Source organism: Ailuropoda melanoleuca, chromosome 9, assembly GCF_002007445.2.
Source record: "Ailuropoda melanoleuca isolate Jingjing chromosome 9, ASM200744v2, whole genome shotgun sequence".
NCBI lineage: Eukaryota > Metazoa > Chordata > Mammalia > Carnivora > Ursidae > Ailuropoda > Ailuropoda melanoleuca.
The window spans coordinates 88854734-88871072 of record NC_048226.1 but is presented as its reverse complement, the minus strand read 5'-3'; the positions used below and the strand labels follow the sequence as shown (position 1 = coordinate 88871072).

Sequence of the window (16339 nt, the reverse complement as noted above, 5' to 3'; positions counted from 1 at the left end):
AGTGGGTCCTTAGGTTTGATACCTAAACCACAAGCAACAAAAGAAAAAGTAGATAATTGGGTTTCGTCAAAATTAAAAACTTCTATGCTTCAAAACTACCAAGAAAATAAACAAGACAATACAAAGAATGGGGAAAAAATTGCAAATAATGTATTTGATAATAAACTTGTATCTAGAACATATAAAGAACACTTACAACTCAAAACTATAAACAGAAATAACTCAATTTGAAAATGGGCACTGAATCTGAATAGGCATTTCTCCAAAGAAAATATGTAAGTGGCCAATAAACACACACTAAGATGCTCCACGTCATTAGTCACCAGGGAAATGCAAATCAGACCCACAGTGAGACCAACTTATACACAAAATGTTCGCGCAGCAGCATTTCTTAGTATACAGATAATTATTACTAATAATAATCCAATGTCCATCAATGGATGAATGCATATATAAAATGTGGTATATCCATACAGTAGAATATTATTTGGTCATAAAAGGGATGAAGTACTGATACATGCTAGAACATGGATGAATCTTGAAAACATCATGTAAAGTGACCAAAGCCAGTCACAAAAGCCACACATGACTACATTTATATTAAATGTCCACAATGGGCAAATCTGTGGAGGAAGAAAGTAGTAGTGGCTCCTTTAGGGCTGAGGAGAATGGGGAGGGACAGACAGCTGACAGCTAAAGGGTACAGGGTTCCTTTTTTAGAGGTGATGAAGATGTTCTAAAATTGAATAAATCAAGTATCTGTATATACATTAAAACCCACTAAGTTATACACTTTAAATGCTTGAATTATATGGTACGTGAATTATATCTCAGTAAAGCTGCTATTTTTAAAAAGTCACCAAACAAAAGGATAAAACAGCTAATGGAGGTCAGAGACGAGTGATTTTAACTGGGAGGGATTAAAAAGAAACTAGGTTAGCATGAGTAAAATCCCATAAAAGTGAATTTATGGTGATAAACACTAAATTGCTGAAATAAACTTCATTACAGTATAACTGCATCTCATACTGAGGGATTCTTTATTCATGGCACCAAACCTAATACCTATAAAGGCAATTAGGACTGGCGGAGGACACGAGGACCTACGCAAGAATGAGTGTGTGCACGTGCGCACCCATGCACAGGTACACACAGCAGAAGCTGTCTTGATTTGAGTACCATCCAGTCAAACTAAACTTTGTGACTTGAGGCACATCCCTTAACCCCCCTGAGCTTCAGCTCTCTCATCTGTCAAATGTCTACTTCACTTTCATGGGATTATTAAGAAAGAAAATATCCGTTACAAGGTTTAGAAGTCTGATGAGGGCATCTTCCTATCTTTGTATTTCTAGCATAGTGTTTGTCAGATAATAGGTACTTAGTAAATATTTGTGGGGACTAACTTCAAAAAACATAAATGGCTTTTGGAAAGGAGAAAAATAAAATATAATTAAGTACACACACTTTGATATGGACATGCAGGACCCAAAAAACTTTCCAAGTAAGAATTTTCACATGACATAGATATAGAAGCTTGATACAGAAGCTGTCAAGGCTCACATTATGCTCTTTTATGTGAAATTAGAAATTATTTCCTACCAGTAATTTAACGAATTAGTCAGGAAAAAAAAAGTTAATTGCAAGAACATTTCTGCTGTCCTCTCCACAATCACTTCTGTGTTTTGCTAGTGTAAAATTTAACCCATTCTTCACTTCATATATATGAAAAGAGACTATCACAGAATGACTGTTGTGAAGACCAGGAGTCGGTGAAGTATAGCCTGCTACTGGTCAACACCCATTCGTTTACTGTTTATGGTAGAACCCGGTAGCTGAAACACAGAAAGCCAAAAGTTGATGGGGAAACAGGATGTTCTTAACGGACTTTTTCAAATTCCCATATCTAGTGGTAGGAATACAGACTTTATAAACAATTAAATGCAAAGAAGTGCTCTATTGTTTTGATGGATGAATGCTTGGCCAACACAGAGAAACTAAAGAAGAGATCAGTTTGGTCTGGGTGGGAGAAGAATATCTGCAGACAAAAGAGAATACACTTAAGCTTGCCCCTGAAAGATGAGTAGGTGCCTTCTAAGCAGTCAACACGGAGAGGAAGTCATGTGAACACAGGCAAGGAGGCACATACTGGTGGAACTAAATCCAGTCTCTCTGACTGGCGTATACCGAGTATAAAGAGGGGTGTAGCCGGTGACATCATGAACATGCTTGTAAACTATGCTCTTTGGTTTAAAATGGGCACAGAAATTAATAGCTACTATTTGCAGAGAGTAAATGCCAAATGCTTTGGTCATGGCGGAAGACATGATCAAACGAGAATGATCTAGAGACAATTCATGGTCAACAAGATTTATAAATACAATCCTAGGTAAAACTTTTTTTTTTTTGGTAAGCTCAGCAAGGGAACCTTCTAAGTCCATAATGAGAATGGACTCGACAAATTGTTTTAATGAGAAACTCTCATGTTCGGGTACAATGGTGACAGCACAGCAAAAGGGCTGGCTCTACAATGAGCACGGGCATAGGCAATATTCGAGTAGATAAGAGGACTTATCTCAAAGCTTAGCACAATTGACAAGGGGAAAGTCACACAAGAACAATGGATTGAGAATATACAAGGAGTAAATAATTAAAATGTGTATTTCCAATCTGAAATAGGTTATTATGATAAAGTAACCCTTTCAGAGAATGGTATTAGTCCTTGATCAACCTCAAGGCTCAGTGCACTCATATGTTAAACAGTAATTAATTATGTTACCTACCTACCCTATAGCATTGTTGTAAAGATTAAATGAATGAATACCCATACGGCATTTAGAGCATGGCCGGCACACAGAAAGCACTGTGTCCACTATTATTAAGTTGCCTAATAAGTATAGTCTACAAAAGACTTATGCCTACTGGATATAAAAATCAGGCTGCTAGGTCATAATGTAAAAAGTCATGAATGGGACAGATAGGCTCATAATCTCATTTAGAACAAATCATTTACTACTATGAAGTTCTCCTTATCTTTACATATATTTGTCTTATCTGCTAACTCAATTATTAGCTTCTTGAGGGCATGGGCCAATAAATAATTGATCAACAGAAAGTGTTAACAATTACCTAAGAAAAGTGAAAACCAACCAAACTCAAATAACTGTTTTGAATCAGCATTGTATAGTCAAGGGAGAAAATCACTTTGCCTGAGCACTGCCCCAAAGAAAAGGAAACCTAAATCTTTGTCTTAAAGCAAAAGCCACCGCTGCTGCCACCACCAGTTTAGACACAGTAATTCTGGATTTTATAAGTATTCTCTCTCCACCTCGTCTAGCTACTGAATACTGCCTGTAACTTCTCACTGGGTGTAACTTTTCCAACTAATATTTATTTCTCCTTTACTTTTTCAGCTACCTTCTTCTGCATCTGACACTACAACAGCAGTAATAAATACAAAACCAAAGAGGTTGATTAAAGTTGCCTTCCATGTCCTTTTTCAATAAATTTAAGAAATACAATGAAACTGATGAAATCATTCTTAACCAACCATCATTATGGCAAATGGTGCCTCAGAATGAAGGAGAAGGGGAGAACCAAAGGTGAATGAAGCTCCCTCTCCATGTCAGTCTAGACATAATTCTACAAGGCCTTCAAAGAAATTCTCGCTAGCAACACTCCTCTTGTAACTTGGTCACAGGCAAAAACGAAGCAAAAAGCAGGTGACGGTGGAGCTAGCCCCAGTGCTCTATCTAGTACTTCTCCAAACTCGAATTTTTAACTCCCATCCCTGGAGAAAGAAAGCCTGCCGCTGGAAGCAGCACCCAGCGACAAGCAAATTAGCATTTCCAAGGTCAATTGCTGACAGGCTTAGTTGTTTACAGCAACTGGAGTATTCCGGCTGCTGAAGTTAAGAGGCTTGACCTTTCTGGCTTGCCCAATACCATAAGAAACTAATTTACCGCATTAGCTACAAAATATCAAAGTACTGTAGGAATGGAGTTAAATCAGCATATGACATTTCGGACAGCATCAAATATTAATAGGATCCCCAGAAGTAATTTTAAGCTGGTTAAACAATCTGGGGAAAAACTTAAAATACCAATCATACCAGTGGTAGGGGAGTGACAAGTACAAAAAAAAAAAAAAAATCAATAAATGGTATTATCCCGTTTTGCCAACTGGTTTAATTTGAATAGTCACCAAAACTACTAAAAAGCTGCAAAACTAGTTGATGTAACCACCCTTACAGATTCTTGCTCTCCTCTGATGCCTGCAGCTGTCTATTTTGGCAGCCATCTGCCCACATGTGGCTATTTAGCATATGAAACGTGGCTGGTCCAGACTGAGATGGACTGAAGGATTCTGAACTTGCAAAAAAAAAAAAAAAAAAAAAAAGTAAAAATAACTCAATTTTTATACCGATTACACGTTGAAATCATATTTTAGATATATGGGATTAAATAAAGTATCACGAAAATTAAATTCTCTTTCGTACCTTTTGTAACAAGGATAATAGAAAAATTTAAATTGTACATGTGGTTCACACTATATTTTTATTGGACAGTGCTGCAATATATAAATAACACTTTACATTTATGTAAAACACAAGTATATAATTTCAGTTGTAAAGTAGAGAGATCTAGGCATGAATGAAAATAATAATCCTCTCTAAAATAATCAAACTGATTTCAACTGTTAATCACCAACTTAATAAAAGCTCCTTTCAGCTTACCACCAGAAAAAAATTTATTTTCTAAAAAAGGAAACTGATGTTTCAAAATCAATCCCAAAGTCTGCCTTGAGTTGTCATCTTTGCCTAACATTAAACTAGCCTTAATTCTTTCCAATGATCAAAGATACATGATAAAATGCTAGTCTAATTTTAAAATCTGATCGAGTGATTCCAACTCAGTTTTTTCTGTATTAGTCATTTTCATACCCTATTAGGTCACTAAAACCTAACTCATGCCTTTGCTCTGAAGATAAAAAAATAGAATCAACAGAAAGGTTATTCTCGAGTCTAGAAACCCAGGCGGTATTCAGATACTATACATATTCGGTTTCAAAAACTAAAATATGACTCATTTACTATTTCAGAAAGTGACATCCCATTGTGAACAGGAGAGCTTAGCAAACAGGAGAGCAGAGCAAGCAATGATTTCCACACATTCCATCATGTGGAGAAACCATGCCAACTTTCAGGTTGTTACGGTCAGTGGAAGAAAGAAAATCTGGAGGTGCTGGGATGGTTGGAAATTTATGGGGTGAGAATGAACAGCCACAAGAGGTGAGGCAAGGCAAACAACTGCCCAAAGTTTCCTCTCCCCAGCTCTTAAAAAGGAAACTACTCAACTTTCTGCCTGAGGAAGCCAACAGGAAAGAAAAGCACATTTCCCACCTTTTAACCTCCTAAAACTGTCCCAAACACAATTAGCCCTGTAGTAGAAGGACAAAATGACCTATTTATGCGGACAGAATGTGTAAACCTTTTTAGAGTGGTTTTTAAATGTGACCAACAAAATCAAGATCCAGTAACTTAGGATAATAAATAATAAAGCTGCGGTGTTTATTTCTATCTTGTGACAGGGTCTACATCTATCTCTAGTAATTGAAAACGAAGGTAGTGGAGATACCGGGGTTGGTTCTTCCTCATTCCTGGAAGAGTTCATCTTAAAATGTAACCTTAATAGGCTTATAGTTTCTCTGGTCTGATACAGTCAACATATGTTTGTTTTCTTAGCTATATGGAATAACTCAGTCTCTAGGCTACAAAATTCCAACAATTTAGCAACTGTTCTTTTGCACAATCCTGAAGTCTGCAGGCAACAGCGGTCCCTGATGCCCCGTGGCTACCTCATAAGAGGTATTCTGGTGCCACCTAGTGGTGTATGTTTCCTGCCAGATAGGAAGTGAGGATTAGACCAGGGTTCTCAAAGTCTGGTGGGGGTGGATCAGCGGCACCAACATCAGCATCACTGGGTAACTTGTCAGAATTGCAAAGTCTTGGGCTCATCGGACCTACTGACACTCTGGGGGTGGGTCCCGCAGTCTGTGTTTTAACAATCCCTCTAAGTAACTCTCATGCACCCTCGGGTTTGAGAACCACTGGATTAATGAGCTCTAACACAAAAATTAAATGCAAAGTCCTAAAAAAATTACGTTTACCAATTAACAGAAGTGCTCAATTTCTAATTTTGGAAGACAACTTAATTTTCTATATAGCGGATTCAAATATCTCTATTTGGAGAAAGAGGCTTCAAAGACACTTATTAACTAATTTATACACATTCAAAACCTGATGAACATCAAGCCTCTGAAAATGTGAGATGAGCTCATCGTTGAGGTCTCTGCCCCAGGAGACTAGGTTCAAAGGGAAGACCAGACACATTAACAAAGCAAAACACAATATGAATGCAAAAAACCCCCATGAAATAAAGAAAAACATTAACTGGTTTCAGGATATCAGGATATGGCATGCTACTGTATCTTAAGTGGGGGTGGGACTCATCTGGGAAGACATGTAACGCCAAGGAGGTAGAATATGGTGATTTTTAAAGATATTTCTTTTTTTATTATTTTTTTTAAAGATTTTATTTGAGGGGTGCCTGGGTGGCACAGCGGTTAGGCATCTGCCTTCGGCTCAGGGCGTCATCCCCGTGTTGTGGGATCGAGCCCCACATCAGGCTCTTCCTCTGTGAGCCTGCTTCTTCCTCTCCCACTCCCCCTGCTTGTGTTCCCTCTCTCGCTGGCTGTCTCTATCTCTGTCGAATAAATAAATAAAATCTTCAAAAAAAAAAAAGATTTTATTTGAGAGAGAGAGAGCACACGAGCAGAGGGAGAGGGAGAAGCAGGCTCCCCACTGAGCAGGAAGCCCAATATGGGACTTGATCCCAGGACCGTGGGATCATGACCTGAGCCAAAGCTCAACCGAATGAGCCACCCAGGCGCCCCAAGATATTTCTTTTTTTAAACATTTATTATTTATTTGAGAGAGAGAGAGAGAGAGAGAGAGCAGGCACACAAGCTGGGGGAGGGGCAGAGGGAGAAGGGGAGAGAGAATCCTCAAGCAGACTCCCCACTGAGTGCAGAGCCTGGCATGGGGCTGGATCACAGGACCCCGAGATCATGACCTGAGACAAGATCAAGAGTTGGATGCTTAACCGACTGAGCCACCAGGCGCCCTGAATATTGGTGATTTTTTAAATTAAGAATCATCTACCCTAATGATAACAGATGCCACAGAAAAGTTCACTGTATATCTCTATCTACTCTGTGCAATTATGTTACAAACTAATCAGGAGAAAAGTAGATCTGATGAAGCCTTGCTAAACTGTTTTGGGATTTAGGTCTTAGAGAAGAACTTGTTTATCTAATAGCAACCTAAAACACCTAAGGTTCAGTAAGAGCAGTACCATAATTTATCTACAAGTTTTCATTTCTTTAAATTCAGCTTTATAGGGGCACCTGGACGGCTCAGTCTGTGAAGCATCTGCCTTCAGCTCAGGTCTTGATCTCTTGATCTCAGGGTCCTGGGACTGGGGCCCACATCCGGCTTCCCGCTCAGCAGGAAGCCTGCTTCTCCCCTCTTCCTCTATCCCTTCCCACCTTAAATAAATTTTAAAAAATCTTTGAATTCAGCTTTATAGTATGCCCTTGTTTGAAAACAAAACAAAAAAAAACCTCTGAATTTTAATAAGTATCTATTTATTCAAAATTAAAGAGTTACATATTTGAAGAAAAGAAAAACAAAACAAAAACAAAAACTGGATCAAGAGATCAGTATGGCCATCTCCACAATTAAGTGCCATCCCTTACTCTGTGTCACAAACTTCAAACCTATCACTTAGGAGGGGAAAAAAATCAACTCTGAAAAGCCAGCCTTGCAAACCCAAGCCTCTCGTATGACAGGCAACATCACAGACATGAATACAGGTGGCATAAGTATATAAAAGAAGTTCAAAGATTTGCTCTATTGATTAGTTTTGATTTTATACTTTTAAAATATTACTTTAAATATACAGAGACCAGGGGCACCTGGGTGGCTCAGTTGTTAAGCGTCTGCCTTCGGCCCAGGGCGTGATCCCAGGGTCCTGGGATTGAGCCCCACATCGGGCTCCCTGCTCCACTGGGAGCCTGCTTCTTCCTCTCCCACTCCCCCTGCTTGTGTTCCCCCTCTTGCTGGCTGTCTCCCTCTCTGTCAAATAAATAAATAAAATCTTAAAAATAAATAAACAAACAAACAAACAAAAAGAGACCAACTATTTAATTCTAACATTTTAAGAGCAACTGCCCAAAAGAGGATGAGTTTGACTGAACTGTTCTTTTTAAACCTCTCCTTTACTGGCATAGAGGCTTAAGGAGAGGCTACAACCAGAGGTACATTAACATTTTAGAACGGGACCATTCCTCAATTTTATTTAACTAAATTTAAAGGACTTATGAAAATGTAATTGCTTAAAGATGATAATCACAACAACAGTTTTGGTAAACTAAGTCAGTACTTCTGCCTCAGAAAGCAGAAAAGTATGTAATAAATTTAAAAATCTGAAAAATAAGCCCCAGCTTCTTGAAAAATCTCCTAATATAACAAATTTCATTTTGCAATTAGGTAAATAAGAAAGTATTCCCAGAATACCAACATATTTAGAGGAAAAATAGACATGCTGGCAGTAAGACTCTATTCCCTGGATACCACACATTATAACATAATACAGGGAAAGGTGATCATGTCAAATGAGCGAGAAGTTGAATAGGGACAGCAACCTGGTGTAGGAATATGCAACCAAAACAGTACACATCACTCCCTTCCAAGTGCTTGGGAACAAGAATCCCCTTTACCAACAATTTAATACTATAGCAACAAGAGATATACAGTACAAAGTGACAAAATGATACCTAGGTGATCACTACCACCTCTTCTAACAAAGCTCAATTTGTGATGAAATTGGAGAACCCAAAAGGTAAACAGAAAGGGTGCTAATCTTACAAGGCTAAGAGGAAAAGGGAATAGTTCTGCTATGAAGATGATTCATGGACTTTCCCACATGCTCTTCTATACTGTAATTTCTCCCAATCCATTCACTGCTGTCCAAGAACACAGTCAACAGGTTTGTGTTCCAGCTCTTCTCTCTTATGGTTGAAGATTTTATTATGACCTTTATCCGGGTCACCTACCAAAGCCAAAGCCAAAGATCCAAAAATAAACTACAGATCAAGGCTCGGAAGGGTTAAGACATTGCAAGGCTACCCACTAAAAATTACGGGTGCCTTCGGCTGCTGGCCATGAATGAACAACTGGTATGGAATTGGCCATCCTGCAGTGAGGACTGGAAAGCTGGACAAAATATATGAGACAGCTGCTTTAGACAGTGGGACAACAAGCAGAGCAGAACCATGAGCCCCGCAGAGAGGGACAAACAAGTTAGGTAAGTCCTACAGTTGCCTGCCTCCCTGCACAAGGGAGGAGGAAGCCAAGCAGAGAACAAAAGTCTTGAAGGACCAAGGAGACAAGAGACTGGAGTTTGGGGAAGCTAAGACAACAGAGGTTTCCAAGACAGAGCACCTGGAGGGAGCTACTGCAGAGAAAGTACTCTAGAGATCTCCAGAGATCTCCGCAATCCTAAACCACTGAGGAACAACTGCTGGGAGCTGTAAAGTGAAAAATTTCCAGAATTCACACAGCACTGGAAGACCTTCGGATTCCAACCAGCAGAGTGGAGCTATCTCACTGAACCCTCTGGGCAATCAACAGAGAAGCAGAAAGGCCAAGCATTGTAACCAGGCTAAATTGGCACTAAAAATCGACACTAACTTGACCCGCACTAACAAAGTTTAACAACAAGCCTGGAAAGGATTAGCTTAGTCCACAAATGACTTTGATGCCTGCCAAAACAAATGTCGTAATTCTTTATTAGAAGACGACAAAATCCAAACACTCCACAACATAATACACAAAATGTCCATGTGAAGAAGCCGTGACAGGAATGACAGAATTAGCAGACGAGGATATTAAAACAGCTATTATAAATATGCTCCATATACTCAAGAATATAGAGGAAAACATGAACATAAGAGAAATAGAAGACAGAAGATTCCATTCAATTCTTTGTGTCTAGAGTTGAAAAATCCAGTATCTGAAATTTAAAATTCAATGCACAAAATTAACGACAGAGACTGCAGAAGACAAGACCAATGAACCTGAAGACATAGCAACACACAACACTAAAATGGAAGCCAGAGAGAAAAAAAGACCTGAAAAAAAAAATCAACCAAGCCTCAGTGACTTACAGGATGTTATCAAGCTGCCCAATATACATATAATTTGAGTCCCAGAAGAAGAGGGGAGGGGAGGGACTAAAAAGCTATCCTGAAGAAATAGTGGCGGGGCACCTGGGTGGCTCAGTTGGTTGAGTATCCGACTCTTGATTTTGGGTCAGGTCATGATCTCAGGTTCATGGGATCAAGCCCTGTGTAGGGCTCTCTGCTCATTATGGAGTCTGCTTGAGATTCAAGCTCTCCCTCTGCCCCTCCCCCTGCTTGGACACACGCTCCCTCTCTCAAAATAAATTAAAAAAATAAAATAAAATAAAATAGTGGCAGAAATTTTTCTAAATTTGATCAAAACCATAGGCCTACAAATCCACAAAGCTTAAACAATACTAGACAGAACAAACAAAATCACAAAGACACATCACAATCAAATCACTGAAGACCAGTGAAATTAAAAACGACACAAAAATACTGTTGCTCCCCTGCCTCCATATATAATATAAAATAAAAACAACCCTAATCCAGACAAAGCAAATTAACATCTTTCCAAACCTTCTGATCAAAAAATGTTGATAACGTTCATCAAAGCTGAATGTTCCTATTTTGGTAGAGACCGTCCTTTGCCCGTACCCCTATCATAAGCTTAGTCTGTCTACCCAGTAATCAAGCATGAACAGAGTTAAACTACTGCAAAAATAACATTATAAATTTATATTAATGCATTTGCATATCTTACAGTTCATAAATGTCACATTCTTCAGATTGCATGCTCCCTGAGATCAGGAACCTTCATGTTTTAGCCTGTAAATTTCTAGTGCAATTTCTACTGGCACATAACTACCGAAGACACATGAATGAGTCAAGCTCATTTCATCCTCAGTACATCGTTACGTGATGTGTAGAACAAGATGAGAAAATCAATGCCCCGAAGGATTAAACCACTGTCCCAAGAACACTTGAAAGGTGAGCAAAATCTCACATCCCTAGAGTAATGTCTCCATACACGGTTATCCCAAAGTAGACACAAAAGAAATAAGTTTTGTTACTTACTCTGAGTTTCCACGAGATCCAAGGCAACACTAGAAGCTGTGTCCATTCCAGAGCTGATACAGGACTGGAAGTTTTTCAAAGAAGAGAGAGCAGATTCTATACCACTGAAGGATATAAAACCAGTTGAACCTGAACTTGAACTGGAACGTCCGGGCATCTTGAAGTTATTACCTAAGTTTTCAAACACAATGAAATAAAATTTAGGAGTCAGAATAATAACTGCATAGGATAATAACACTGTTGTAAACATCCACATGAATGTATCTAATAGCCCACAAGTGCCACACTACTATATACATTCTATATCCCTGGAGGGGAAACCAAAGCATTGTGCTGTCATCTGGGTCACCAAATACAGATGCACTCAATATACAGGGAAGCTAAGTGTCTTCATTTTTCACAGGAGGGAAAATACCCTCTCTCAAAACATTCCTTGGTTCTTTGAAGAATTCAGTAACAGCACAGTTCTTAAAAACCTAAAACATAAAGGGGTTAGAAAAAGTAGACTACTTTTATGATGCATCTTTCTAAAAACTGAAAATAGAAATAATAAAATAGTTTAATAGGGAGAACTTCAAAACCTGTAATTTTTAACATACCTGACATATGCATATTGAAATCTGAAAACTAAATATATAAATAAAAAACATATATTATATACACATATTGTATATATTCCTGACAGTCCTCTGGGTTCTAACAGATTTACAGACTTGGTTAGATCCCAAACTGTCAGTAAAAGCAGAATTTCTCTACATTACAGAGTAAAATATGGGGGCGATATGGAGTAAGGGTCAAGCATGCAGCTTCTAGAACCAGACTATCTGAGTTCAAAGCCTGATCTTGCCACTTAAGTAACTGAATGACTTCAGGCAAATTATTTAACCTCTCGGTGTTTCATTTTTCCCTTCCTAAAATTGGAATCCTCCAGTGCCTACCTCAAGGATTACAGTGAGAACTGAATGAGAATATATAATATGTATAATAAAACACTCAGAATAATGCCCAGCATATAAATCTTTAAAAGTGGAAGCAAATATTAACATCAACTTCATCATTATAACACTGTAAGCAACAATATGGAGTAGTCCTTGAGAGAATGGACACTGGACAGAGATGCTTGGAAATTCTGTCCCATCCATGCCAATTAAATTGCACAACCCTGGCTAAGTTACTTACCTTCTCTATCTTCAGTCTGCTTTTGTGTAAAAAGGAAATAATTGTATCTATCTCACAGCATTATTGAGGATAAATTAAATGCAGATTTCTAAAACTTGTCTGATTTTAAGAATAAGTTGAGGGGCGCCTGGGTGGCTCAGTCGTTAAGCGTCTGCCTTCGGCTCAGGGTGTGATCCCAGCATTCTGGGATCGAGCCCCACATCAGGCTCCTCCGCTGGGAGCCTGCTTCTTCCTCTCCCACTCCCCCTGCTTGTGTCCCCTCTCTCTCTGGCTGTCTGTCTCTCTGTCAAATGGATAAATAAAATCTTTTAAAAAAAATCAGTTGAAATGCTTATTAAAAATATAGATTTATATATAGGTACTATCTCAGACCTACTGAACCAGAGTCCCTGGTGGACACTCTGAGGAAACCTGTATGTTTATGAATTGTCCCCGGGTGATTCTTAGAATCAAACAAGTATAGAGAACACTGAGATAATTGCATCTCCCCCCAAATTTTATGTGGACAGCCTAACCCCCAATCCCCATTGTGATGGTATTTGGAGAGGAGGCCTTTGGGAGATAATTAGGTTTAGATGCCCTGAGGGTAGAGACCTCAGGAAAGGATTACTGTCCTATTAGAAAAGGAAGAGACACCCCAGTTCTCTCTCTCCACCAAGTGAGGACACAGCAAGAAGGGGGCTGACTGAGAGCCAGAAAGAGGGCCCTTATCAGTATCCAACCATGCTAGCACCCCAATCTCTGACTTCTAGTCTCCAAAACTGTGAAAATAAATTTCTGTTGTTTAAGCCACCAGTCTACACTATTTTTTAATAGCAGCTGGAGCTGACAAAACACACGATGCATATAAGGAATAATATAATCCAGGCTAAGTGGAGAGTGTCTACCACATAGTAGCTATCTTTATTATGTGCATGCAAAATTCACATTACTCTAATAAAACTCCGCATTTGCAGAGACCTGGGGAAAACTTCCTTCTGTAATTCTGGAGTATTTCCAGGGAAAAGATTCAGATTGAGAAGCAAAGGGAATACATGGAGTAGACACACTTTTCCCTCTTTCTCCCACTAAGTACAGCTAAGTACATAATTCACAGGCCACCCCCTCCCCCAAAGAATCATCTGGCCCAAAATGTCAATCATGCAGTGGTTGAGAAACCTTGGGTTTAAATCAACCTCCTCTTGGAGCCTTCCCCAGTAACAATAATCTCTTTGTTCCCTGTACCTATGGTTTCCCAGAAATTTTAAAACAAGGTTTCCTGAGTTTTTCCCAAGAATGTTATTTTGCCTCTCCTAACAGGCTTTGTCCTAGGCCATTCTGGCTGCTGTAACAAAATACCAGATTGGGTAGCTTATAAACAACAGAAATTTATCTCTCACAGTTCTGGAGGCTGGGAGGTCCAAGATCAAGGTGCGAGCAGGGTCGCTTTCTGGTGAAGGCCCTCTTCCTGGTTCCTAGGCCCCGTGCCTTCTCACTCTGTCTTCGCACAGTAGAAGGTGCAAGGGGGCTCTCAGGGGCCTCTTTTACAAAGGCACTAATTCCATTCTGGAGGGCTCCACCCTCATGACCTAAGCACCTCTCAAAGGCCCCACTTCCTAATACCATCACACTGGTACTAGGATTTCAACATATGACTGGGGGAAGCGGAAAGACACACATGTTCAGACCAGAGCAGGTCTAAGATTGGCTTCAAGCAGGACCAGTTATTACTGCTTCCCTCTCTCATCTTTCTGCACAGCACAGTGGTAGGCAAAGAGCAAACAATTTATAGACATTATGCTGAATGTCCTTCAAATCATGGGGCTGTACAAGTCCAGGCAGAGCTGTTATCTCCTTTTTCAAGAAGGATACATCTTTATGAAACCTCTTATCCATACAAGCAATTGCTTGTTCCCTCCCTCATGCTACTACTGTCCCTCCCTCTCCCCCAAACACACACATACACTTTTTTATGAAACTCAGTAAAATTCATCACAACTATTTGTTCACATGGCTGTCACTCCTTCACCCGTTCACGTTCTACTCCGACACGTTCTACAGCACAGGAAACAGCTCCTCATACAAAACAGGCGGTCAATAAAGAACTGAGGAAAGTCACAACGATAACAGCAACCACCTTTCCCAGGTCCCCCCCTGAGCGCCATAAACTGCGGCCCAGGAGCTTCATTCTCATTATCGCTAAGGTTCACCACCATTTATAGAAGAGAAAAGGAAAACTGGGGCTCAGAGAGCTTATTTGAACGCCCTGCTCGAGGCCCTGCTTTTAAAGACAGCTCAAACCAGATTAATCTGCAACAAGAATTCGTGAACTCTACCCCACTGGGATCTAAGGATGGAGAGATGGCGTCGCAGGGAGGGAGGCAGCCTGTCCAACCCTCACTGCTCGACGTGCAAGAGCCAGGACCACAGCCCAGGCGGACAGACCCCAGCTCAGGGCACCCGCGGAGCGTCCGAGAGGGAGGCGGCACCTCCCGCCACCCTCGCCGTCGCCACTCCCCGCTTCTGCCTTACCTGGATGTCCGACGCAGGTCGGTCTGGCTGCACCTAGACTGCCCACACCCGGACCCCAACTCCTTCCTTAACTCCCTTCTCCAGTCGCTGAAGCTGCGAGCGCGGGCTCCGGCGTCATCAGCCGTCGCCCACAAGCGGTCACATGACGCCCCGCCCCGCTCTCCGCCCCTCTGGTCATGTGACCTCCAGGGGATCCAGAGGCGGAAGCCGGGGTCCCGCCCGCTGGCGATCGGGGGCTGCAGATAAAGGGGTACCCGTGCGGAGAGGGAAGCGTGGGGACCCGAGTGCCGACCTCGCCCGCGATCGCCGGCCGCACACGGGCGCCCTGTGCGGCCCGGGTGACAGGTGAGTTGGGGCGGGATGCGCTCTTCGTTCCGTCCCTATGCCCCTCCCCATCCCCGGGCCGGGCCGCGCGGGCCGAAGGGGCGTCTGTGGCGTGGGGTGCGTCTGGATGGGGAGCCCGGTTTGGAGGACTGAGGGCCTCCAGGGGCAGGGCTGCAGTCCAGGCTCTCCCATCTCCATTTAGGTGGAAATGATTTTCCACGCTGTCTGGGCGCTTTGGGAAGTGGTTTTCGGCTGCTTGGCCTGCATCTGGTCATTCCACATTTCCAGGAGCCGTGCTGGGTAGAGAGTGTTATTTCTTCATTTACTCTCAATAAAACGGAGCAGTTGGCGAGGGCTTTTAGAGTCTGATGGACCCGGGTTTGAATTCTAGTTCTGCCGTCGGCTGAGTTTGAGCAAGTCATTGTTCCTCTGGGCACCTGAATTCCCTCATCTGTGTCATGCTGGTGCCAAAGTTCTTTGCCTTTCGGAAAATAGTTCCAAGAGTCCTGACTGGTTTATGGGCACGATTGAAAACATAAACCAAGTCACAGAGCCCGTAATGGAGCCGGGTCTCCAGATTGCGAGTGCACGGAGTTTCCTCCAACATAGGTGATGGGGTCATGAGAAGGGAGGGAGAGATCTTACTGCCTCTGCCCACGACCGGGAATACCTTACATTTTTCCATCTCCTGTCTTTTCCAGGATTTATGAATAGGACTAGAGTGATCAGGGTTATTTCAGAACTTTTTTGGAAGAGAGTTGTCTGTCACTTTTATCTTGATCAACAAGCATTACATTTTGTTGCTGATAATGGATAAGTGGAGACCAGTGCTTCCTTCTTTATGGAACTGAGGTTTTATGAAAGGGTAAAAATAGACCTATCTTCTTTTGTCCTCTGAGTAGGGCACACAGTGGTTTGTCCCAGGACAATTTAATTTCCTTCAGATTTCAATTCTGTACTTATTGGGTAATTGGTATGATGATGCCATGCTGCATTCTTGAAACAT

General features: G+C 41.1%; 2 protein-coding genes across 9 annotated transcripts in view; one reads left to right on the top strand and one right to left on the bottom strand.

The window, feature by feature from the left end:
• NSMCE2 (NSE2 (MMS21) homolog, SMC5-SMC6 complex SUMO ligase) overlaps window positions 1-15157 on the bottom strand; it is a 208427-nt gene extending 193270 nt beyond the window's left edge. For all 3 annotated transcript variants that reach the window (XM_011226871.3, XM_034668607.1, XM_002920732.4), the window contains exons 1-2: window positions 15010-15157; window positions 11320-11490 (exon numbers count right to left, since the gene is read on the bottom strand). In XM_011226871.3, coding sequence (XP_011225173.1) covers window positions 11320-11476 — 157 coding nt within the window. In that variant the 5' untranslated portion in view covers window positions 11477-11490; window positions 15010-15157. The remainder of the gene's footprint in view (window positions 1-11319; window positions 11491-15009) is intronic.
• A 16-nt stretch (window positions 15158-15173) lies between these two features.
• The window catches only part of WASHC5 (WASH complex subunit 5), a 59213-nt gene continuing 58047 nt past the window's right edge, over window positions 15174-16339 (top strand). For 4 of the 6 annotated variants that reach the window (XR_002143010.2, XR_004627898.1, XM_019801257.2 and 1 more), the window contains exon 1: window positions 15175-15354. The gene's annotated coding sequence lies outside the window, so the exon portion shown is untranslated. Of the gene's footprint in view, window positions 15355-16339 lie in introns of all 6 variants that reach the window. The other 2 variants (XR_002143009.2, XM_019801256.2) reach the window with 1 other exon arrangement.